The 26,018-nt window shown below is 40.3% G+C and overlaps 1 protein-coding gene across 2 annotated transcripts in view; it reads right to left on the minus strand.

Moving 5' to 3' along the window:
* The window catches only part of LOC132406268 (E3 SUMO-protein ligase PIAS4-like), a 143,521-nt gene that overhangs the window by 111,035 nt on the left and 6,468 nt on the right, over nt 1-26,018 (minus strand). For both annotated transcript variants that reach the window (XR_009516120.1, XM_059991673.1), the window contains exon 2: nt 18,362-18,880. Coding sequence is in view for 1 of the 2 variants with exons in the window: in XM_059991673.1 (XP_059847656.1) it covers nt 18,362-18,868 (507 nt within the window). In the remaining variant the exon portion in view is untranslated. The remainder of the gene's footprint in view (nt 1-18,361; nt 18,881-26,018) is intronic.

Consider the following 26,018-nt stretch of genomic DNA (forward strand, 5'->3'; position numbering starts at 1 on the left):
AAATGGCCTAATTCTGTTCCTATATCTAATGATTTTATGTTTGTAATTTAATTAGTACATTTTTATTGAAACCTGCCATCTGTTGCAGCCACCAATACAAAATTAGTGAAGTATGGTGGCTGTCAGTATCTATAACAGTGATGCCAGAAATAAATTTTTATGCATCTGGCTCCTTCCATTCTGAAGTTAACGATATTTGCAGTGTCTTAAAGTATGTTGCTGCTTAAATTTGGATACTAATCACAGGGGTTCTCTTTTCAGAAAGAACTATTTCAAAGATTCAACATACATTTATTATCAAAGTATGTATGCAGTATCCCCTTGGAGTGCGCCTATCACTGTCCAATCTCCTTGATAAATGCCAACCTCAAGATATTTTCCAAAGTCTTAGCCAGTAGACATGAGACAGTAGTGGGAAAATAATTAGCCCAGATCAAACAGGCTTTATCAGGGGACATCTCACATCTGATAATATTCGCCGGCTCTTACACATATTTAGTGCAACACATAAAATCCCGCCTGCTACTTCTAGATGCTGAAAAAGCATTCAATTGCCTTGAATGGCCATATCTTTAGAGAGTTCTAAAAGAATTTAAGTTCAGCGATAAATTTATCAATATGATTCACTGTATGCTAATCCTTCAGCCCGGGTAAGTGTGGGAGGAAGTTTCTCAGAGTTGTTTGACATAGGACGGGGCACATGACAAGGGAACACTTTGTCTCCTTTAACTTTTACTATATCTATTGAACCAATTCACATTTAATTAGAAACTCTCCTCAGATCTCCCCTATTACAATAGGTACAACATCACATTCAATATCACTTTACACGGACAACACATTAGTTTATATGGCAAATGTTCAACAAACTCTCCCCTATGTTTTAAAAACACTGAAGCAATTTGGATTTCTTTCAGGATACAAAGTTAATCTGTCAAAATCAGCACTGATGCTGATTAATACAGTTAAAAATAAAGTGTCTTTTCCTCCCCAGATTATTGTTACAAATGAGGTCCTCTACTTGGGCATTAAAATTAATACTTCCCTATCATCTGTGACTAAAACAAATCTCTTTAATTTTGAAAAAAATAGAAGATATTAATAGATGGAGACACCTGCCAGCGTCAGTCCCAGCCTGTATATCAGTCATTAAAATGAACATCTTACCCCGCATTAACTTTATCAGCTCAATGATCCCACTTGCACTTCCAGCAGGATATTGGCAAAAACTGGACTCCTTACCACGATGCTATGTTTGGAATGGTAAATGACCCAATATAAAGTGGTCAGCTCTACAATTCAAAGTCGGATGGGGGATTGGCATGTCCAAATTTTAAACTATATCACTAGGCATTTGTATTGAAAAGTCTTAGCTATTGGATGGAGGAGGAGAAAGTTTCATCATGGAAAAATACAGAACAAGAGTTAATAGCACCAATAAGGTTGAAGTACTTTCTCTTTATAGGTACATCTACCAAAAAATGTGATTTGTATTATGGTCCAATTTTAACCCATATGCTACAAGTGTTGAGAGCAGCAGAAAAATTCCTAAAATTTAAAAGCGTATGGTGCAAATCATCTCCATTATGGAACAATAATCATATTCTATCTGGGGGGGGGGGGGAACCATTCACTAACAGAACTTGGGAGGATAAAGGTATTTTTACTACTCTTCAAGATAGTATTGGGGCAAGTACTATCCTCAGCTTTCAAGAACTAGTATCTCGATATACAAACGTAATATTGATAAACACTCACTTCTACTTTAGAGAAGGATCAGCTTGGAAAGCTTACGGGGTTCCCTGGAGGTCAGATTCAAAGGACCATCCCATTTTAAGTTGGATACAGAGTGCTCCAAGACAGATGGTATCATATATCTATGATAAATGAAACTCTCAGAAATATATGCCCACATCAGGAATGAAAGCCTGGGATAGGGACATACCTAAATTGGGACAAGACTTAGACCGGGATGCGATTTGGGATAATGCTGCCAGTGCTTCGAAAAACCCAAATCATCGGTATATACATTTAAAATTTTGTCATAGAGCATATCTAACACCAAGAATTAGACATCAAATGGGACTGGTTCCTGACCCATATTGCTCATTTTGCCCCCACGGAACCATTGGCTCTTTTATATATGTTGTATGGGAATGTCCCAGGGGTTTTTGGTTTGTGGAGGTAGGTTATCAGTACTCTTACAGAACTAACAGGAGTACAATTACCAATGAACCCCACTGAACATCTTCTAAATGATGACTCCCACCTTTCCCTTATGGAAAAAAATACTCAAGATCTGGCTGGCAGGCCTGACTACATACAGTTAAGAAAATTGTAGTCCAGCGTTGGAAACCTCCTCATGATATTTCAAGTACTCACTGGCTTTGGAGCTTTTTGGACATTTTTTACCTGGAATTATCATCAGCAAGAGTAAATGATTCACGACCAAACACAATCTTACTGTGGACAAATTTGATATCTAACTCAAAAGATCTTCTGTTAAAATAGGAATGCTCTGTGTATGCTCTACTATTCAGTTGGTTGGTGGAGAGGAGAGGGGTGGGGGGGAGAGAGAGGGTTGGAGAGGGATGTGGGGATGAGGGTTGGGAGATGGCTGGGTTAAACAGTCAAACTGTAATTGGCAACTGGTTGTATTGAATGTAATTCGTTGGTGTTGCAATAAAAATTAGTGATAAAAAGAGGTATGTATGCAGTATACAACCCAAAGATTCACCTCCCACAGACAGCCATGAAACAAAGAAAACCATGGAACCCATTCAAAGAAAAGTATCAAACCCCCAATGTGCAAAGAAAAACAACAAATTGCGCAATCCACAAACCATATCAATTGAACCTTCCTCAAGACTCGAGACTCTGGCACCATTCTCCAGCAGCAATGAGCAAGAGGTGCTGATTGAATACAGGCACCTTCCTCTGGGAGCAGTAAGGGAGAGACTGGTCACTCACAAGCAGACAGCGCCAAACACCCCCTTGCCTTCTGCTCTCACCCTGAGTCAGTGCTTTAACTGGTAAGATTGGCAAGAAATGGCCTCTAGGCCGCACACTTCATTCGAAACCTCACCAAATTCCCTCTGAGATAACAAAATGCCAGATTGCTCAATACATCATCAAACAGTAGATCACAGGTACCAACAGTAGCTGAATCATATTGAAAGAAGAAGGAAGTAAATTAAGTAATTTTGAGAACTGTCTGAAGGATGTCGCCTTTCATTGCATTGTTCACTGGCGCCATCTTCTTCAGGACTTTAGATTTTGTTCTGCCTTTTGAGACAGACAAAACAGGTGGCAATGCTATGGTTTTCCCTTAACGCATGCAGGGTGCCATCAAAATTAGTTTCAGAAAGTCACTTGTCAACAGTGACCTACACAGAAACCACAAGGAATTCCATTTCCTCAACATCCAGCTGGCAGACAGTGAATCACATTATCTTCATTCCACAACAGTCCACTGTAATTGAACAAACATGGGAAAATGAAAGTGAAACACTGGTGTTTCCTTACAACACAACTGATGACTTTAGTGCACAATCACTGCAACATACTGGAAGCGTGTGCAATGAATGCAAAAAAGCAGACCTGAAGCTTTCACTGCATGGTTTGTTCTGAGCAAGATGTTTTTTTGAGGGCCAATCTTGTCATCAGCTGATGGCAAAGAAAAGATGAAAAAAGAGAAAACAAAAGAGAGTGACCTGTGCTGCCCTGCTCTCTCTGGATTGACCATAAAAATCTAATTCATGCAAAAAGAATAACAACAGCCTTTATTCACTAACAACTCTACATCTTTTTTATGACAATGATCAATTTTACTTGGCCACAAAAGTAAATGCAAGAACAAATACAAAATAGAGATCAAATGTATGAACAGAATCATTTCATAATGTAAACAAAAATAATTTATTTTTGTCCATGCCTTTGGTGTGCCTTTGCACATCCTAATGTTCTTTTACAGAACCACTCCAGTAGCCAGCACAGCTGGTGAATGATGGATGATGTTTATTGGGAGAGTTGTAGATGACCTTGAACAATGACTTCAAACAGGTCCTGATAAAGAAAACCCAACTGCATATACACTATGTGGCCATACAGCAGTGGTAGGAATTGTGGCTGGCTGAAAGGCAACAGCAATGACACAGGCAGAGACAGAGATGAGACTTCCCCGCTCCATGGAGCCACAATCTCTACCAAGAGTGGCACCATGGTAATCCTAGTAACCCAATTAATTGCTGGACCACCAGGATACACTTTGTACTTTCCAAAATGGCAGAAGATGGACTGCATGGATTGGACTGAGCTGGGAAACTGCCTAAACCACTGGAATCATGCAAGATTGTATGTATTGCTGGTGCTGGAATGTTGGCCTTCTGACACTGTGTTATAGATTAGCTTTATTTGTCACATGTACATCGAAACATACAATGAATTGCATAATTTACAACAGATCAAATCTGCAGGGATTGTGCTGAGGAGCCCACAAGTATCATCATGGTTCCAGTGATAACATAGTACGCCTACAACTTGCTAATCATAACTGTGTGTTTTTGGACTGTGGGTGGAAACCAGAGCACCCGGAGGAAACCCATGCCGTCATGGGGAGAATGTACAAACTGCTTACAGGCAGCAATGAGCGTTGAAGCCCAATCTTACAGCTGGGGTTGCACTACCATTCAGTTCAGGTCAGTCCATGCAGACCAGAGTTAGCCATCCTTTTCCTTGCAGAAAGGATGGGCTTTAAACTTTGTACAAAGCTTTGTATTGGACACCTTCATGCTGGTTGATAGTGAAGGGAGTTTTGCTGGTATCTTGTCTGCCTTATCCATGATTTGGCAGTATCATTAAGTACCTGATTTATCACCATATGCAGATTCTGCCTTATGCTATACAGTACTCAAAATTATGCGTATTGTCAAATCCAATTTGGAACTTGAGTAGCAGTTTATCTTCTCATTTGGCCTGATCTTGGGTATCTGAAATGAAAAAGAGATAATGGTAAGGTTGTGATAGGTGGGGGAGGGGGGGAAACATTTTTATATTATTAACAACTTGTAAATTAGTAAGTAATGTATCAGGGGAGATTTGGGATGTGATAAGCAAGCATGAAAATACCATTATCTTTGAGCCAAGGCCTAAATAATGGACACACTAATAATGGTCTGTATTGTCTCCTTCAATGATGACTGTGGCACACAAGCATGCCTGTCTGCTTTAGTTAGTTCCTTCTGCATCTTCACCACTTTGCCCTGCAAGAGTGAGAGAGAGAAGTGTGAAATTCAGTGCCATGCAACTTGTTTGGTCAATGTAGTTATCGTGGATGAATACTTCACTGTGTTTAGACTATGAGATACCAGTATGAAAACTGCAGCACAGAACACAGAACAGTGGAGTACAGAATAGACCCTTTGACTCACTATGTTGTCCCAACCTTTTAACCTATTCTAAGGTCAGTCTAACACTTCCCTTCCACATGTCCCTTCAATTTTCTTTCATTCATATGCCTATCTAAAAATTCTCAATGCCCCTAATCTATCTACCTCTACCACCAATCCTGGCAGCATGTTCTACACATCCTCCACTCTGTGTGTAAAAAACCTTCCTCAGGCATCCCACCTATACTTCCCTCTGATCATCTTAAAATCACACCCTCTTGTTTTAGCCAACTCCCTGCCGGGAAAAAGCTGCTAGCTGTCGAATCTATTATCATCTAATGAACCTCTGTTAAGTCAGCTCCTATCCTCATTTGCTCCAAAGTAAAAAGCCCTAGCTCACTTAACCTTTCCATAATATATTCTCTCTTATTCGCCCAGCTTCCTGGTAAAACTCCTCTGCACTCTAGTTTCCACACCCTTTCTATAATGTAGTAGCTAGAACTGAACACAATACTCCAAGTGTGGCCTAACTAGAATTTTATAGAGCTGAATCATTAACTTACAGTTCTTGATCTCAATTCTCAACTAATGAAAGCCAACACACCATATGCCTTCTTAACCACCATATCAATTTTCAAGTCAAATTTGAGGGGTTATTGGATGTGGATCTCAAGATCCCTATGATTCTCCACCTTGATAAGAATCATGCCATTAATCCTGTATTTTGCCTTAAATTTTGACCTTTCAAAATGTAACACTTTATACTTTTTATAGATTGAACACCATCTGCCACTTCTCAGCCTAGCCCTACATCCTGTCAATGTCCTGTTGTAACCTACAACAATCTACACTAACCACAACACCTCCAACCTAGCAACATCAAAGCTAGATGTTAGGAATGAGTCTTGATTAATCAAGACCGTTGGCAAAACAAACAGAGACAGAGTGAAATAAAAAAATAAGAAGTTTATAAATATAAGATATTTCATTTAAAAATTACTCACAGACCTTGACAAGTGTGATGAAGTTGAACTCCTTGTGGCAATGCATTCAGTCCTTGAGACTCGTCTCCCAGGGTTAACATCAAATGCTCTCCTCCAGATCTTTCACTTTCTTGACAAATAGCTGCACAGCCTCCTGGTTATGGTTAAGACACAGAATGTCTTTTGCAGTTTGCTGCAACTGAAAACCTCGTGCCTTCTCCTGTGTTGTGCCGTTCTTCTTTGTTTTTCAGATCATTGCAGAAAAGCAGACAGCACCAACCACCAGCTATAGTGTGCCTCCTCTTTAATGGGTGCAGAGTAACTAACAGAATAATATCACCCATAAAATTGACTCCAAACTGATTTGTCCAGTTAATTAACAACATGGTCAGTGCTGGCTGACCACTGTTCTCATGAAAATGAACAGGTAGTATAAAATTAGCAAAGCTTAAATCAGACACTGCATTTTTTATTTTCAGAAGGCAGAGAACTTAGTACACACAGATTTTAATACAAAGACTTCTCTCAGTCTATTCCGGATAGGCAACCAATACTATGTATAGTGGTCAGTAGAGCAGAATTAGAATTTTGTGTTCCTGCTTATCACTTTTCAGCATCTGTCTCCAATCTTCCCCCTAGCTTCTTTCATCTAGTTCTCAATCTTTCTTGTCTATTTATTTTCTCCTTGTCTGACACACTTATCATCTTCCTGCTACTGTCTTTCAACTCCTCCACCTTTCCTGTCACCTGCCAGTTACCTTTCACTCCTCCTAAGCTCACCACTCTACTTTCAGTCCTCATGTCCAACCCGCAATATTGACTATTCTTCCCCCCCACCACCACCACCACAGATGCTGCCTGGCTTGCTGATAGTTTGCTGCTCAACAGCTAACTGGATCTAGGCATACGAATTGAAAGTCACACATTTTGACCATACTTTTCATTACAAATTCCAAAGCCCAAACTATATTGACAACTACATTCCCCATTTCATTACACTGACTTATTAGCAGCGGTATACGTAGAGTGTAAGTTCAGAATTTAGAAACAGAGGACTGCATGTCTACGCCATCAGCAGGTTGCACACTAGTGGAGAAAATTAAGGAGCTGCTGTCTGAGTCGATGGAGGTGTACAGTCAAATAGCAAGTGGCCATCATGATCGCTTTTCTTGCAATTACAAGACCCCTTTAGACATTGTTAAGCTGCTATGCCACAAGTTTGATTCACGGACTTATTGGATGTAATCAGGGGCAGATGAAGGGGGGCTAGGGAGGACTAGGCCTGAAAGTCAAGGTGTCGCCTGTTTGCAGCCACCCAGAATGAGAGGACGAAGCCATTGCACTTTACTGGGGGTGGTGTGGCACGGTGTCTGTACACAGTCGGAGCTGCCCTCCCAGCTTCACTCAGCAGAAGACAAACTCTGTTGCGACTGACTGAAGATTTTTTAGTGGCACTCAATGGACTTAGGTCTAAAGCCACGAGATTGCTTGCTTTTCAGCCGCTAGAGACATCTGAGCCATCTACCAGGAGCAGTGTAGGGCAGCTGTGCTGACTGAAGATTTAAAATGAACTTGACTATATATGGTTAAATGACAATTAAACTTGAATTGAATTGGAGAAACAGCAAACTTTCCCTCCCCCACACAGAAAAAAAATCATGCAACTGGCAACAAATAAAACAAGCGAGAAAACACAAAATCGAAAGAGTCAAAACATACTCAGTGTTCTTTATCTGAAGGCCATGCTGATACAAAGTCACCCAAAATAACAACAAAAAAAGAAGCACATCATAATGTGAACTCACTCCGGCTTCTTGGCCTTGAGGCCAAACATTTCATTCGAATTCTCCCAGAACTCCCTCAGAGACAGCGAAGCGCCATATCACTCAACTGGCTCGATAAAACACCACCAAAATGTAGATCACAGACTACTTAGATGCAATTTAAGTGTTATAAAGCTACAACATAAAAAGCTGCGATATATAAAAGCTGCAACATAAAACGCAACAACAACTGAAATTGCAACTTCATTAACAGGTTTTAACTGAAATAACATCATTTTATGGACTATTTTCCCTTGCTTAGCCCAACTGCTCCAATTTCAATTTCTCTTTATCCCTACGTCATGGCTCACTTTCTCTCCTTTCAAAGTTCATGGAATCAAAAACAAAACAAATTGAAACCAGAGCAGACATTTCATCCATTCTTACAGATACACACCAATACATCATTTTAAAAATATACAAAACTACTATCTTAATGTTTAAATTTTTTTGCTCTGCTTCATTCACAAAGCTATCCTGCTGTTGAGATTATAGCAGTAAAACCTAATCTTGCTGGAATTCCCGAGTATAATGTCTTGGACCTGAAAGTTCCAATGAGGCTTAAAGGTCAAAGATTTAAGGTACAAAGATGTTACTCTTAAAAATAAGTTTGGATTATTTTGATATTTCACATTCCTGAAGGGGAAATCTTGCCTGACATATCCGTTGGAATTCTCCTAGGGGACATAACAGGCAGGATAGAAAAAGTAGAGCCAGTGGATGTTGTTTTCTTGGATTTTCAGGCCTTTGACAAGTTGCCACGCATGAGGCAGGTTTACAAAATAAGCCCCATGATAATATAGGCAAAGATACTAATGGACAGAGGATTGTCTGATTGGCAGGAGGCTAAGAACTGGAATAAAGGAGGCCTAGTCTGTTACCTGCCAGTATCAAGTAGTGTTCTGCAGGGGTTGGCTTTGGGACCACTTCTTTTCATGTCACATGTCAAAGATTTGGATGATGGAGTGAATGGTTTGAAGACAAGGTGGACGGGCAAAAATTGTTGAGGGAGCAGGGAGTCTCAACAAGGATTTGGATGGATTGGAGAAAGGGCAAAGAAGTGGCAGATGGATTATAGTGTAGGGAAATACATGGTTATTCACTTTGGGTAGAAAGAATAAAGGCATAGACTATTTTCTAAATGGGGAGAAAAATTATAACTCAAATTAAGAAAGAGACTTGGGAGTCGTCGTGCAGAATTCCCTAAAGGTTAACTTGCAGGTTGAGTCAGCAGTAAGGAAGGCAAATGTAATGATAACATTCATTTGAAGAGGACTAGAATATAAGAACAAGGATGCAATGCTGAGGTTTTATAAGGCATTGATCACACTGCATTTGGAGTATTGTGCGCAGTGATGGGCTCTTACCTAAAAAAAATGTGCTGGCATTGGAGAGCGCGCAAAAAAGGTTCACGCTAATGATTCACAGAATGGAAGGGTTAATGTATGAGGAGTGTTTCTTAGCTCGCAGTCTTCTGCAGACTCCCTGCTTTCTCAATGCTACCTTCCCCTTTACCTGCCTTTGCATTGTCCACAAACTTGGCCACAAAGCCATCAATTCAGTCATCCAAATCACTGACATATAATATGAAAGAGTGGTCCCAATACCGACCCCTGCAAAACCACATTCATCACGGGCAGCCAGCCAGAAGAGGCACTTTTTATTCCCACACTTTGCCTCCTGCCAGTCAGCCAATATTCTATCCATGCTAGTATATTTCTTGTAATGCCATAAGCTCTTATCTTGTTAAGCAGCCTCACGTGTGGCACCTTGTCAAAGGCCTTCTGAAATATCAAGTCCAACATCCACTGACTCTCCTTTGTCTATCCTGCATCTGTTATTTCCTCAAAGAATTCCAACAGATTTATCAGACAAGGTTTCCCCTCAAGGAAACAATGTTAAATTTGACCTATTTTATTATGACTCTCCAAGTACCCCAAAACTTCATCCTTAATAATGGACTCCAACATCTTCCCAAACACTGATGTCAGGCTAACTGGCCTATAATTTTTAAACACAAGAAATTCTGCAGACGTTGGAAACCCAAAGCAACACACACAAAATGCTGGAGGAACTCAGCAAGACAGACATTATCCATAAAAATGAATAAACAGTCGACATTTCGGCCCAAGACCCTTCTTCACAGGAGTGGAAAGGAAGGGGAAAGATGCCAGAATAAAAAAAGTAGGGGGAGGGCAAGAAGGATAGCTAGAAGGTAATTGGTGAAGGCAGGTGGGACGAAAAGGTAAATGGCTGGAGATGAAGGATAGGAGGAAAGTGTACCATCAGATAAAGGGAAGGAGGTCACCAGGTGGAGATGATAGGCAGGTGAGCAGAGGTAAGAGGACATAGCTGTGGTAACGAGACTGGGTGAGTATATGGTCAAAGTGTGAGAGGGCAGTAGGTATCACAGAGGGGGAGCAGCGGGAGACCGTTTCACTGAACTCCTGTCAAAGAGAAGACATAAACTTCTTCAGGGTAGGCATCCATTAAAGAGACTTCGCAGTGGAGCAGCAAATCATAAACACAAGAAATTTTGCAGATGCTAGAAATAATTTCCTTTCTTCTGCCTCTCTCCCTTCTTAAAGATGCAGCAACATTTGCAATTTTATAGACCTCTGGAACAATTCCAGAATCTAGGGATTCTTGAAAAGATCATTACTGATGCCTCTACAATCTCTTAAGCTACCTTTCTTAGAGCACTGGGATGAAGTCCATCTGGTCCAACTGACTTATCAACCTTCAGACCTTTCAGCTTCCCAAGCATCTTCTCCTTAGTAACAGCAACTACAATCACTTCTGCCCCGACACAATTGGATTTCTGGCATTCTGCTAGTACCTTCCTCAATAGAGACTAATGGAATATAATTAATGGAATATAAGGTTCATCCACCATTTCTTTATTCCTCATTAGTACCTCTCCAGTGTCATTTTCTAGCAGTGCGATAACTACTCTCACCTCTCAATATATATCTAATAATACTTTTGGTATGCTTTTATGTTTATTGGCTAGCTTTCTTTCATATTTCATCTTTTCTTTTCTGATGGCTTTTTAGTTGTCTTCTGTTGTTTGTTAGAAGCATCCTAATCCTCTAACTTCCCACTATTTTTTGCTATATTGAATGCCCTCACTTTTGCTTTTATGCTGTCTTTGACTTCTCTTGTCAGCCAAGGCCGCCTCATCCTCCCTTTAGAATACTTCATCTTTGGGATATATCTATCCTGCACCTTCTAAATTGTCTCCAGAGACTCCAGAAATTGCTGTTCTGCTGTCGTCTCTACTAGTGTCCCCTTAAAATCAACCTTGCCAGCTGCTCTCTCATGCCTTTGTACTTCCCTTTTCTCTACTGTAATACTGATACCTCTGACTTTAGCTTCTCCCTCTAAAACTGCAGGGTGAATCCTATCATATGATGAACATTGTCTCCTAAGGGTTCCTATTCCTTAAGCTCCCTAATCAAATCACAGCACCCAATGCAGAACTGCCTTTCCCCTAGTGGGTTGAACCACAAGCTGCTCTAAAAAGCCACCTCGCAGGCATTCTACAACTTCCATTTCTTAGGATCCAGTACCAACATGATTTTCCTACTCTATCTGTATATTAAAATCCCCTGTATTATTATAACATTGCCCCTTTTACATGCCTTTTCTACCTCCCATTGTAATGTATATCCCACACCCGAGCTCCTATTCAGAAGCTAGTACATAACTCCCATCAGGGTCTTTTTACCCTTCCAGTTTCTTAACTCTACTGTCAAGGATTCTACATCCTCCAATCCTATGTCACCTCTTTCTTAGGGTTTGATTTCACGTTTTTTACCAAAAGAGCCAGCCACCCCCTCTGCCTACCTGCCTGTCCTTTTGATACAATGTGTATCCATAGATATTAGGTTCCAAGTTCCACATGGAAGGTTAGTTAAGAAGGTTCAGTCGTTAGGTATTAATGCTGGAGTAATAAAATGGATTCAACAGTGGCTAGATGGGAGATGCCAGAGAGTAGTGGTGGATAATTGTTTATCGGGATGGAGGCCGGTGACTAGCGGGGTGCCTCAGGGATCTGTTTTGGGCCCAATGTTGTTTGTAATATACATAAATGATCTGGATGATGGGGTGGTAAATTGGATTAGTAAGTATGCCGATGATACTAAGGTAGGAGGTGTTGTGGATAATGAGGTGGATTTTCAAAGCTTGCAGGGAGATTTATGCCGGTTAGAAGAATGGGCTGAACGTTGGCAGATGGAGTTTAATGCTGAGAAGTGTGAGGTTCTACATTTTGGCAGGAATAATCCAAATAGAACATACAGAGTAAATGGTAGGGCATTGAGGAATGCAGAGGAACAGAGAGATCTAGGAATAACTGTGCATAGTTCCCTGAAAGTGGAGTCTCATGTAGATAGGGTGGTGAAGAGGGCTTTTGGAACGCTGGCCTTTATAAATCAAAGCATTGAGTACAGAAGTTGGGATGTAATGCTAAAGTTGTACAAGGCATTGGTAAGGCCAAATTTGGAATATTGTGTGCAGTTCTGGTCACCGAATTATAGGAAAGATATCAATAAATTAGAGAGAGTGCAGAGACGATTTACTAGGATGTTACCTGGGTTTCAGCAATTAAGTTACAGAGAAAGGTTGAACAAGTTAGGTCTCTATTCATTGGAGCATAGAAGGTTGAGGGGGGATTTGATCGAGGTATTTAAAATTTTGAGAGGGATAGATAGAGTTGACGTGAACAGGCTGTTTCCATTGAGAGTAGGGGAGATTCAAACTAGAGGACATGATTTGAGAGTTAGGGGGCAGAAGTTTAAGGGAAACACGAGGGGGTATTTCTTTACTCAAAGAGTGATAGCTGTGTGGAATGAGCTTCCTGTAGAAGTAGTAGAGGCCAGTTGAGTTGTGTCATTTAAGGTAAAATTGGATAGGTATATGGACAGGAAAGGAGTGGAGGGTTATGGGCTGAGTGCGGGTAGGTGGGACTAGGTGAGATTAAGGGTTCGGCACGGACTAGGAGGGCCAAGATGGCCTGTTTCCGTGCTGTGATTGTTATATGGTTATATGGTTATACCATAAATTCCAGTGTATAAGCCGATCCCCCATTTTCCAGACTTTTTCTTGTTACCTTTGTATAAGCCAACCCCTTTTGTAGAGGTTTTTGATTTAACCAGAAACGATCACAAGATCTCACATGCCGGTACTCAGCTTTGCCAGATCCAGAACCTGGAAATTTTGTGAACCAGTACCCGCTAAGAAAACAGGCCTACAAATTGTAGAGCATTATAAGCAAATTCTTAGTAAATAAATCAGGGAGGGAAATTTTGGATTAGGTTTCCAAAGGAAAAGAATCCTCTGAACTGTAACCCCCGTGAAACCATTTAGTGCCCATCATAATCTTGTTAAAATATAACACGGGGTAGCCGAATCAGTACATGTACTCAGTATTGAGTTTGCAACCACCATGTACAAAAGATTAAAATAAATGTGATATGATGCTGGCTTCAAGCTGAAGGTTGTTGATTTTGCTAAAGGAACGAATAATTCTGCAGCTGCTAAGAGGTTTAGTGTAACCGAGAAACAAGTGAGAGAGTGGAGAAGGGCAGAAGACACACTGAGGGAAATGCCAAAGATGAAATGTACAAACTGAGGGAAAACATGCCAGTGGCCAGAACTGGAAGAAAAAGTGAATCACCAGCGATCGTCTAGCTACATTGTTACCAGAGAAATAATTCGAGTTTGAGCGTTGAAATGAGAGGAAAAACACTGATAGGTCAGCGAAAATTTCAAAGCCACGTGAAGTTGGTACACCCGATTTATGAATAGACATGATCTTGTGTTGAGACAAAAAAAAAGATTGCTCAGAAAATTCCTGCGGGGTATTGTTTACATTCAAGAACGCTGCTGGATGGACGAAGTGGGTTGCTTGAAGTGAGTTAAAGAGGTGTGGTGTCGACGTCTCGAAGGTTTCAGGAAGGAAAAGTTGCTACTTGTCTGGGACATGTTCAAAATGCACTTGTCAGGTGAGACAAAAGCAGCACTGAAAGCTGAAAATATTGGACATTGCAGTCATCCTCAGTAGTTTCATGTCCATGCTCCAGCCACTAGACATGAGTTTAAACAAACCATTCAAAGAATTCATGCGTCAACAGTGGAACACATTTGACTCAATGACAGCCAATAAATACGACCTGTCTTCCGTGTATCCGTTTTGCTAAAGTTGGCACCCTCTGTATAAGCCGACCCCCTAATTTTAGGACCAAAATTTAGGGCCAAATTCTCGGCTTATACACCGGAATTTACGGTATTAAGCTCCAAACTATGATCTTCTTTCAGCCATGAGCACCTGCCAATCTCTGAATGTGCTGCAAGATCAACTTCCTTATTCAATATATTGTGTACATTCAAATATAACAGTGTCAATCTTATATTCATCACTCTTTTTTATTTTGCCCCATTTTACACTTCAACTCGTCCCACTGACTGCAATTTTAGCCTATCAACTGCCTGCCCTTTTTCACATTCAGACTACACATTGCATCTGCTAATATACCAACTGCCCCACCCTCATCTCTATCACTCCCTTTCCCCTGCCAAATTAACGTTGTTATTCATAAATCAGTGGTAGGGTGATTACTGGAAAGAATTCATAGGGATAGGATTTCTGAGCATGGAACAATTACAGAGAGCCAGCATGTCATTGTGCAGGGCAAGTCATGTCTTATTAACTTGATAGAGTTTTCTTTTGTGAAGTGATTGATGAAAGTAGACTGTAGTTGTTTTAGTAAGGCATTTGACAAGGTCCCTCATGGGAGGCTCATCCAGAACATTAAGATCCAAAGTTAATTGGCCATTTGGATTCAGAACTGGCTTGCTCATAGAAGACAGAGGGTAATGGTGGAAGGGACTTATTCCAGCTGGAGGTCTGTGCTTAATGGTGTTCTGCAGGGATTTCTACTGAGATCTCTGTTGTTTGTGATGTATATAAAAGACTGGGATGAAAATGTAGATGGGTGGGTTAGTAGGTTTACAGATGATACAAAGATTGGTGGTGCTGTGATAGCATAGAAGAATTGCAAAGAATGAAGAAAAATATAGATCGGTTGGAGATATGGGTGGAGAAATGGCAGATGGAGTTTAATTGGGCCTCAATTTAAAAAAAAAGGGTTCTAAGAGTAAACCTAGCAATTATAGGCCTGTCAGTTTGACATCAGTGGTGGGTAAATTAATGAAAAGTATTCCTAGAGATGGTATATATAATTATCTGGATAGAGAGGGTCTGATTAGGAACAGTCAACATGGATTTGTGCGTGGAAGATCATGTTTGACAAATCTTATTGAATTTTTTGAAGAGGTTACGAGGAAAGTTGACAAGGGTAAAGCAGTGGACGTTGTCTATATGGACTTCAGTAAGGCCTTTGATAAGGTTCCACACGGAAGGTTAGTTAGGAAGGTTCAATCATTAGGTATCAATATTGAAGTAGTAAAATGGATTCAACAGTGGCTGGATGGGAGATGCCAGAGAGTAGAGGTGGATAACTGTTTGTCAGGTTGGAGGCCGGTGACTAGTGGTGTGCCTCAGGGATCTGTACTGGGTCCAATGTTGTTTGTCATATACATTAATGATCTGGATGATGGGGTGGTAAATTGGATTAGTAAGTATGCAGATGATACTAAGGTAGGTGGAGTTGTGGATGATGAAGTAGGTTTTCAAAGCTTGCAGAGAGATTTAGGCCAGTTAGACAAGTGGGCTGAACGATGGCAGATGGAGTTTAATGCTGATAAGTGTGAGGTGCTACATTTTGCTAGGAATAATCCAAATAGGACATACATGGTAAATGGTAGGGCATTGAAGAATGCAGTAGAACAGAGTGATCTAGGAATAATGATGCATAGTTTCCTGAAGGTGGAATCTCATGGGGAAAGGGTGGTGAAGAAAGCTTTTGGTATGTTGGCCTTTATAAATCAGAGCATTGAGTATAGGAGTTGGGATGTAATGTTAAAATTGTTCAAGGCATTGGTAAGGCCGTATTCCAAATCTGTTTAACCTCTAACTTTATTTTTATATAATTGTTTATTCTTTGTATTTGTTGCAAGTTGTTTTTTGTTGCATGTCGCAGCCTGACCAACACACCACAGTAAATTTCTAATGCATCTAAATGTCACCGAATTATAGGAAAGATGTCAACAAAATAGAGAGAGTACAGAGAAGATTTACTAGAATGTTACCTGGGTTTCAGCACCTAAGTTACAGAGAAAGGTTGAACAAGTTAGGTCTTTATTCTTTGGAGTGTAGAAGGTTGAGGGGGGGGACTTGATAGAGGTATTCAAAATTATGAGGGGGATAGATAGAGTTGACATGGATTGGCTTTTTCCATTGAGAGTAGGGGAGATTCAAACAAGAGGACATGAGTTGAGAGTTAGGGGGCAAAAGTTTAAGGGTAACATGAGGTGGAATTTCTTTACTCAGAGAGTGGTAGCTGTGTGGAACGAGCTTCCAGTAGAAGTGGTAGAGGCAGGTTCGGTATTGTCATTTAAAATAAAATTGGATAGGTATATGGACAGGAAAGGAATGGAGGGTTATGGGCTGAGTGCGGGTCAGTGGGACTAGGCGAGAGTAAGCACGGACTAGAAGGGCTGAGATGGCCTGCTTGCATGCTGTAATTGCTATATGGTTATATGGGCCAAATGTGAAGTTTTGCAACTTGGTAGGTCAAACATAAAGAAATAGTACACTGCTAAGGGCAAGACCCTTACAAGTGTTAAAGAGCAGTGAGATCTTGATGTCCAAGTTCATAGCTCCCTGTGAGTGGCTATACGGATTGACAGGGTGGTTCACAGGGCATATGGCATTCTTACCTTTATTACTCAAGGCGCTGAGTTCAAGTCAGGAAGTTATGTTGCAGCTTTATAAAACTCTAGTTCAGCTGCATCTGGAGTATTGCATACAGTTCTGGTTGCCCCACTATAGGAAGGATGTTGAGTCTTTAGAGAGGGTGCAAAGGAGGTTCACCAAGATGATGCCTGGATTAAGGGGGGGCATATGCTATTGTGAGAGGTTGAACAAACTTGGGTTGTTTTCTCTGGAGCGGCGGAGGCACAGGGGAAATGAGAAGCATAGATAGAGTAGAAAAACAGAACTTTTCCCCAGGGTTGAAATGTCTTATACCAGAGGGCATACTTTTAAGGAGAGAAGGGTAACTTCAAAGGAGATGTGAGAAGCAAATTTTATACACATAGAGAGTGCCTGGAATGCATTACCTGAGGTGGTGGTAGAGGCAGACATGTTAGAAACTTCTATGAGGTGTTTAAATAGGTGCATGAATGCGAGCAAAATGGAAAACATGGACATTGTGTAGGTAAAGGGGATTAGTTAGTTGGCCATTTGACTGCTAATTTAATTGATTCAACACAATATTGATTGCTGAAGGGCCTGTTTCTGTGCTATACTCTTCTATGTTCTAATACACACCTCTGAATATTACAGATTCTCAAACACTATTCAGACCAATTACAAATGTTACAGCCAGGACTCCTAATCTCAACCTTACTGACTGTCACAGGTTGTCAAGGGTTATCAGGCATTGGTGCCTCTTTGCTGCAATCCAGACCACATAGCTGCATCTTAGGATACAGAATATCAGTCAACATTGAGTCAGGTAAACACAGGAGTGGTTGGTAATTCCTAGCTGGTGATGTGATGTTCAGGGTGTAACTCAACTTCTTTTAATGTTTTGTTTAAACTGATAGTTTTAGTTTGTGTAATTTGGAAGAATAATTTAGAAACCTCCTGTGAGAACTGGAAATACAGAGGCAGATGAAGGCCAGATTTTTTGTTTGTGTGATGACATTCATTGGAAGGGCCCATAACAACAATCGAGAGAGAAAGTAGTTATGTAGAAAAATATGGAATAAAAGCTCAATCATATTTATGGAAGGGAATAATTTGACTCTGAGTAACAGTGTAGGAAGCATGTCAATTCACATGTTCCTTGTCTATTTCTTTCAACCATCACCCAAAGTCAAAATTACACCAATGATATAAGTAAATGTTTAATATATTGCATGTTTTATACATGTACATGTGCACTCACTGAACCAAAAATAGCCCTGCATGCAGATAATGAAAAGCATTTATAGATTTAAGATTTTTGCACCATTGTTTACATAACTTTACACTCACTCGACATCTTGCAAGTGGATCAGAAGATTCAAGACTACGACTCAAGTTACGAAGACGTTCTCGCCGCCTTCGTTGGCTCAAGCGTATACTCTCTCGACGTCTCAGGATTCGCTCAAAGTCACGTAAATCGATAGTCTCTCTATTTTCTTCCAGTTGATTAGCAGTATCTTCAACAGTGGAAGACTCGGCATTGTTGCCATTAGGAATGCTTTCAAGCTGTTTTTGGTTCAACTGCAAAATCTCCGAATGAGTTTCAGGTTGTTCAGTTTCATTTGCAGTAACTTGTAATTGACATCCATTTTGCAATGGTTCCACTCTCTGTGCTTCATTTCTAGCAGCACGAAGACGCTGACGTCGCCTTCTTTGCCGTAATCGATTACCCAGTCTAATTCGTACAATTGCTTCTTCAGGTTCCTCCCTTTCTATCTGGAAAACAGATACTTCAACTTCCACATGTTCTTCTGCACTAGATGGAATCTCTTGATCAGAAGACAATGATACATCCATTCTGAAAAAGAACTGTTTATTGAAAGAAATGTTAGGAGCTTTGAATAAAACCAAGATTGAGTATCAACTTGCACAGCTAAACTCCCCAAATCTAGAGAAAAATATATAAAGTAGTGTACGCAAACATTTATATCCAAACATTTTATACATATGCATGTGTACTCACATATATCTATAATGTGCAAAATAATATGGTGGTGCTAGAAAGTTTGTGAACCCTGTAGAATTTTCTCTATTTCTGCATAAATATGACCTAAAATGTGCTCAGATCTTCTGGTAAGTCCTACAACTAGATAAATCATTTATTTATTGAAAAAAATCCAATATTACACATATTTGTTGGAAAAAGCACATGAATCTTTGCTTTCAGTAACTGTAACTGGTGTGACCCCCTTGTACAGCAATAACTTCAACAAACATTTCCGGTAAGTGTTGATTAGTTCTGCACATCGGCTTGGAGGAATTTTAAGCCATTCCTCCTTACAAAACTGCTTCAACTCTGGGACTCTGGGATGCTGGTGGGTTTCCTTGCATGAACTGCTTGCTTCAGGTCCTTCCACAAAATTTCTATAGGATTAAGGTCAGGACTTTGACTCAGCCATTCCAAAACACAAAATTTTCTTCTTTTTAAACCATTCTGTTGTTGATTTTTGGATCATTCTCTTGTTAGATTATCCAACTATTAAGCTTCAGGTGATGGGCTGCTATCCTGAAATATCTTAATACAGCTTTGAAATCATTGTTTCGTCAACGATTGCAAATTGTCCAGGCCCTGAGGCAGCAAAGTAGCCCCAAACCATGATGCTCTGTCCACCATGCTTCACAGTTGGGATGAGTTTTAGTGTTGGTGTGCAGTGCCCTCTTCCCTCCTGTTACGAATGTGCCACAACTCTGAGGGGCCGAAGGGTACGAAGTCGCCCCCCTCCTTTTTGAGAATCGCAAGATCGCTATTAATTCGGGTCTGGGACCCAGGAAATGACAGAGAGACACGCAGAATCCACAAGGTTTGGAATGTGTCCTGGCCTCAGTGAAACAAAACCATTGATAATGGTTATTGTCTCTTGGAGACGGAATTGTGTATTGAGTACTGTACTATTCATTGAAGCCCTCAGGGGATGACCAGAGTGGGCTGGTTAAGGGATTGCATCATCCCAACCTGATTGACATCTGAGACCCTGTGAGTAAGGATAAAAGAGGGTCTGGGGAACAACCCCTTTAGACACACCAGGAGAAACGCTAGAAATCCCGTGACAGCATTTAATAGCGACAGCCGGTGGGGGGCTCGTGTGCGTCCTTTCCCTTGCCCGGGATTGGCGGGCTCACCACGGAAGAACGGCTTAGCTAAAGGAGAGGCCACAAGTGACCGGCCACACCAATGAGACTCTGACGGATCAAAATCATAAAAGGAAAGCCGACAAGTTTCCCAAACTCTCTCTCTCTCTCCAACCATTGCAACCCAGCGGTCCCCAAAGGCTGCAGCCTGCATGAACTGAGTGACTTTTATATTTCCATCGGACAATACATTATCCCCTAGACAACGATAGAGCTATTTCTTATTGATTATTAATATACCCGCACTTTTAGATTTAGTATTGACGGCGTATATTATCTGTATATTTGCATTGATATTATTTTTGTGTATTTTTACCAATAAATACTGTTAAAAATAGTATCATCAGATTTCAACGGACCTCTCTATCCTTGCTGGTAAGTGACCCAGTTACGGGGATCGTAACACTCTTAACATAGCATTGTGCATTTCTGCCAAAAGGTTCAACGTCTGACTCACTTATCCACAGAACACTGTCCCAGAATCATTGTAGAACATCCAGGTAGTCCTTTGCAAATTTGAGATGTGCAGCAATGTTTTTTGGAGAGCAGTGGTTTTCTCCGTGGTGTCCTTCCATGAACACCATTCTTGTTCAGTGTTTTTTCTTATAGTGAACACATGAACAGAGACTTTAGCAAGTTCTAGAGCTTTCTGCAGGTCTTTTGCTGTTACCCTTGGGTTCTTTTTCACCTCCTTCAGCATTACACATTGTGCTCTTGATGTCATCTTTGCAGGATGCCCACTCTTAGGGAGAGTAGCAAAAATACTAAATTTCCTCCATTTGTAGACAACTTCTTTTACTGTGGACTGATGAACACTCGGGTCTTTAGAAATGCATTTGTTGCCTTTTCCAGCTTCATGTATCTCTACAATTCTTCTAAGAAGGTCCTCTGATACTTGTTTTGATCGAGGCATGGTGCACATAAACAGTTCTTTCTTGAGAAGAGCAGGCTCTGTCAGTAACCTGACTGTGTGTCTTTTTTATATAGAGCAGGGCACTTCTACAACCCACTCATCCAATCTCATCTGACTCCCACCTGACTCCAAATAGATTTTGTAGAAGGTATTACCCTAAAGGTTCACATACTTCTTCCAACAAATATATGTAATACTGGATCATTTTTCCTCAATAAATAAATTAACAAGTATAATGTTTTTAGTGTTAATTATTTAATTGGGTTCTCGTTATCTAGTTTTAAGACTTACTTGAAGAACTGATCACATTTTAGGTCATATTAACGCAGAAATAAAAAATTCTACAGGGTTCACAGACTTCCTAGCATCACTGTATAAAGACAGAGCCAGAGATATGATTAAATAGATAACAAAGATGTTGTGATAGTACAAGAATCCTGGTACGATGCAATGACAATAAGTTACAGGGAGACTGTAGGAGTGGTGAATTGGAACAAAAATTGGGAGATCTGCAGCAAACTTTTTGTTATATCCTATAGAAAAGTGGATGGAATTTCATAGAACATAGAACAATACAGCACAGAACTGGAGCTCTTTGGCTGACAAAGTCTGTGCTGACAATGATGCCAATTTAATCAGCACATCTGCCTGCACAAGGTTTACACCCCACAATTTCCTGCCAGTTCATGTGTCAGTTTAAATATTTTAAATGTTGCTATCGAATCTGCTCCCACCTCTTTGCTTGCCAGTGCTTTCCAGGCACTTCCCACTCTCTATGTAACAAAACTTGCCATGTAGATTTCCTTTCAAAATTTCCCCCTCACCTCTTGCCAACAACTAAACACAAAAAAAGTCAGAGACAAGGTAAAAAATATTCTCTCTGGCATTAAGTTTAATGAAAAGTAGAAGCAGGCAGCCTTGATGCAGAGTTGGAGGGAGTTCCTATATCTTATGGTCTATATCTAATAAAATGGCCACTGAATATATCAACCTCCACTTTAAATATACTGAATGACATGGCCTCCACAGCCATCTGTGGTAATGAATTCCACAGATTCACCATCTTCTGGCTAAAGAGAATTCTCCTTGTCTCTGTTCTATAGGGACATCCCTCTATTCTGAGGCTGTAGCCTCTGGTCCCAGACTCTACCATTCTATCTAGGCCTTTCAACATTTGGTAAAATTCAGTAAGATCTTCACTCATGCTTTGAAACTCCAGGTACTTTCCTACACTATATCCCATCTACCACTTCTTTGCCTATTGTCCTAATTTGTCCATCCATTTCCAAACCTTGGGCCTGTTAATTACCCATTCCCCATCCCCTTTTCCCTCTCTCACCCTACCTCCTTGCCTACCCATTCTGTCCTCTCCTATTAGATTCCCCCTTCTCCAGCCCTGTACTTATTTCACCAATCAACTTCCCAGGTTTTTACTTCAACCCTCCCTTCCAGGTTTCACCATTCACCTTGTGCTTCTCCCTCCCCTCCCCCACCTTTTAACTCTACTCATTTTTTTTCTCCAGTCCTGCTGAAGGGCCTCAGGCCGAAACATCAACTGTACTCTTTTGCATAGATGCTGCCTGGCCTGCTGAGCTCTTCCAGCATTTTGTGTGCATTACTTAAAATAGTAATACCGGCAGAAGATAGATAGGATATTAATTAATAAATTAGCAAGTCATCTATAAAAGCAAAACAATACTTAAACAGTGCAAAGACAGTTTAATATTGAGGTTCACAGGGCTGTGGGCAAAGGACAAGGGAAGTTAATATGCAGGTATAACAAACAATTAGAAAGATATGTGGAAATTTTGCCTGTATTTAAAGGGTACAGAGTACAAGAGTGATGAATCTATAATTATAGGGCTTTAGTGAGGTTACACCCAAAGTGCTGTGTACAGTTCTAGTCTGCTAATTTAAGGATCATATATTTGCTTTGGAAGTATATCAGTAAAGGTTCAGTAGATTGATAGAATGATGAGACTGCCTTCTGTATTTAATGAGCCTTTAACTCTATCTTGAGCCCAACATACTGATGCAATCATGATGAAGGCATGTCAGCGGCTAAGCTGGAGTTTGAGGAGATTTGGTATGTCACCAAACACTCTATCAAATTTCTACAAATGTACCATGTTGAACATTCTGACTGGTTGCATTACTGAAAAAATGGAGGCACCAATGCACAGAATCGTAAGAGGCTTCAGAGGGTTACAGATTCAGTCAACTCCATCATGGGCCCAAGCCTTACATTTAAGGAATGAAAGGCGATCTTCTTGAAACTCAAAAGATTCTTAGGGGCTGACACAGTTGAGACTGTGAGAGGGTCAAGAACTAGGATGCTTAAACACAGAACAAAGTGTGGACCATTTGCAATGTTGAGAAATTAAATATATTGATTGCTGAGATAGTTTAGCAACACTACAACCACTTTGATCATTTTGCCCTAAAATGGACTATTTTTGTTCTATGTTTTGTTTTTGTAGAAACTGTGTACAAATTATGTTTTTCTTCCAAATGTTGCTTATATACCAAATTCCTGCAATGCTGCTGCAACGAAGTTTTACATTACATGTGGGCATATATGCACTTGTACACATGACAATAAACTCACCTTTGTGATTTTTGCACAACACTGAAATCAATGATTTAAGAATTGGGCAGGAAATTGCAGGTAAATTTATAGATCACATCAACCATGATTTTTGAGGCTAAGAGATCAAATGGCCAACTGCTCCTCCTAAATTTTATGCAATGCTGGTTACTTACAGTTTAGACACCCTACTTTAAAAAGGGCCTGAATCTTAGAAAAAGACACTACTGCAGTCTTAACAAGGATTTGAGACAAGTATCAGGAGACACCAAATAAATTGGAATTATTTTTAGATACATCAATGGGCTAGATAAACACAAGAGTTTCTGCAGATGTTGGAAATTCAAAGCGACACAAACATCACGCTGGAGGAACTCAGCAGGTCAGGCAACATCAATAAATAGTAGACGTTTTGGACTGAGACCTTTCCTTAGAACTGGAAAGGAATGGGGAAGACGTCTGAATACAAAGGTGGGGGAAGGGAAGAAGGACTAGCTATAAGGTGAGAGACGAAGCCAGGTGGGTGGGAAAGGTGAAGGGCTGGAGAAGAAGGAAACTGATAGGAGGAGAGTGCACCTCCTATCAGTAGGAGGGGCAGTAGGGGAGATGGGGAGAAGAGATAAGAGACCAGAACAGGGAATAGAAGGAAGAATTTTTACCTGACGAGATATCAATGATCATGCTATCAATTTGGAAACTACCAAGAAGAAATATGAGGTGTTGCTTCCCCACCCTGAGAGTGGCCTCATCATGGGAAAAAAGACCATGGACTGACATGTTGGAATGGGAATGGGGATAAGAATTAAAATGGTTGGCCACCAGGAAAAGGTGCTCAACAAAGTGGTCCCCTAATTTATGTCAGTTTTCATCAATGCAGAGGAGGCTGCACCGGGAACACTGGATATAGTAGACAACCTCACAGATTTGCAGGTGAAGTGTTACCTCACCTGTAAGGACTGTTTGGGACCCTGAATGGAGGTGAGGGAGGAGATAAATGGGCAGGTATAGCACTTCAGTAATTTTAGACAAATAACAATTTTTATGGTCTTTATCAGAACATTATGAAGGTTGATGATGTGAATAGGAACTATTTCAAATGCTCAATAAATAGATTAGAACATTTGTTCAAGATCCTCACAAATAGAATAAAAGGAACATTGAAGAATATTTTTAGCAGGGCGATTGTAATGGCCCTGTATATTCTACTACTAGATTTCACCACTTTACTAGCTCCCTTTCATTGTCTTTACATTAATCCTCATATCTCACCATTGCAAAAGGTGAAACTCTGAGCAACTGAGATTTTTCCAATGAACGTGGCCACCCTGTCTGTAATGCTGTTGTCCCTGTTATTTTACTCTGCTGATCAATAAATATTTCCTTTTCAATGTCCAATTTCACTTTAAAATCTATTTCTAACTCTTAATTCATCACTATTCCTGAGAAACACTCAACATAATAAAAACACATTGTATAAAAGTATTTCTCATCTCCCATCCAGATTTTTATAATTATCTTTATTCTATCTGTTCTACTTACTGAATCATCCAGTTTACCAATATCCTACATAATTTTGAATACCATCTGACATACTAAATAGAACAGAAATTGTGCCTGAAAGGGTGCAACTTACTAATGAATTTACATGTTATCAAAACCTAGCGCAAGATATAGTCCCTTGATAGGGCATGTTTCTATATCTGCTGCTTTACTCAGATTTTGGGAAATAAACTGCATAATCTAGGCATTCTGTTTGATCTCTGAGCTATGCTTCAATTCCTACATTCTCTCTGGACCACTTGTTTTCTCCTGTTCTAACAGTAACCCCTCCACTACTGAAATAATTAATTGTTAAAACACTTTTCTTAGGTTAAAGTTATGTCATGCACTCTATGTACCTGATAATGGACTGCAGAAAGGGGAAGTTGGGAGAAAAGACACTAATCCTGAATGAAGGGTCAGCTGTGGAAAGGGTAAGCAGTTTCAAATTCCTGGGCATCATTAACTCAGAGGATCTATCCTGAGCCCAACATACTGATGCAATCATGATGAAGGCATGTCAGCGGCTAATCTGGAGTTTGAGGAGATTTGGTATGTCACCAAACACTCTATCCAATTTCTACAAATGTACCATGTTGAACATTCTGACTGGTTGCATTACTGAAAAAATAGAGGCACCAATGCACAGAATCGTAAGAGGCTTCAGAGGGTTACAGATTCAGTCAACTCCATCATGGGCCCAAGCCTCCCAACACTGAGGTCATCTTCAAAAGTGGTATCTCAAGAAAGTGACACCCATTGTTACGGCACCTCACCAC

The sequence above is a fragment of the Hypanus sabinus genome, chromosome 16 (assembly GCF_030144855.1).
Source record: "Hypanus sabinus isolate sHypSab1 chromosome 16, sHypSab1.hap1, whole genome shotgun sequence".
Taxonomy (NCBI): domain Eukaryota; kingdom Metazoa; phylum Chordata; class Chondrichthyes; order Myliobatiformes; family Dasyatidae; genus Hypanus; species Hypanus sabinus.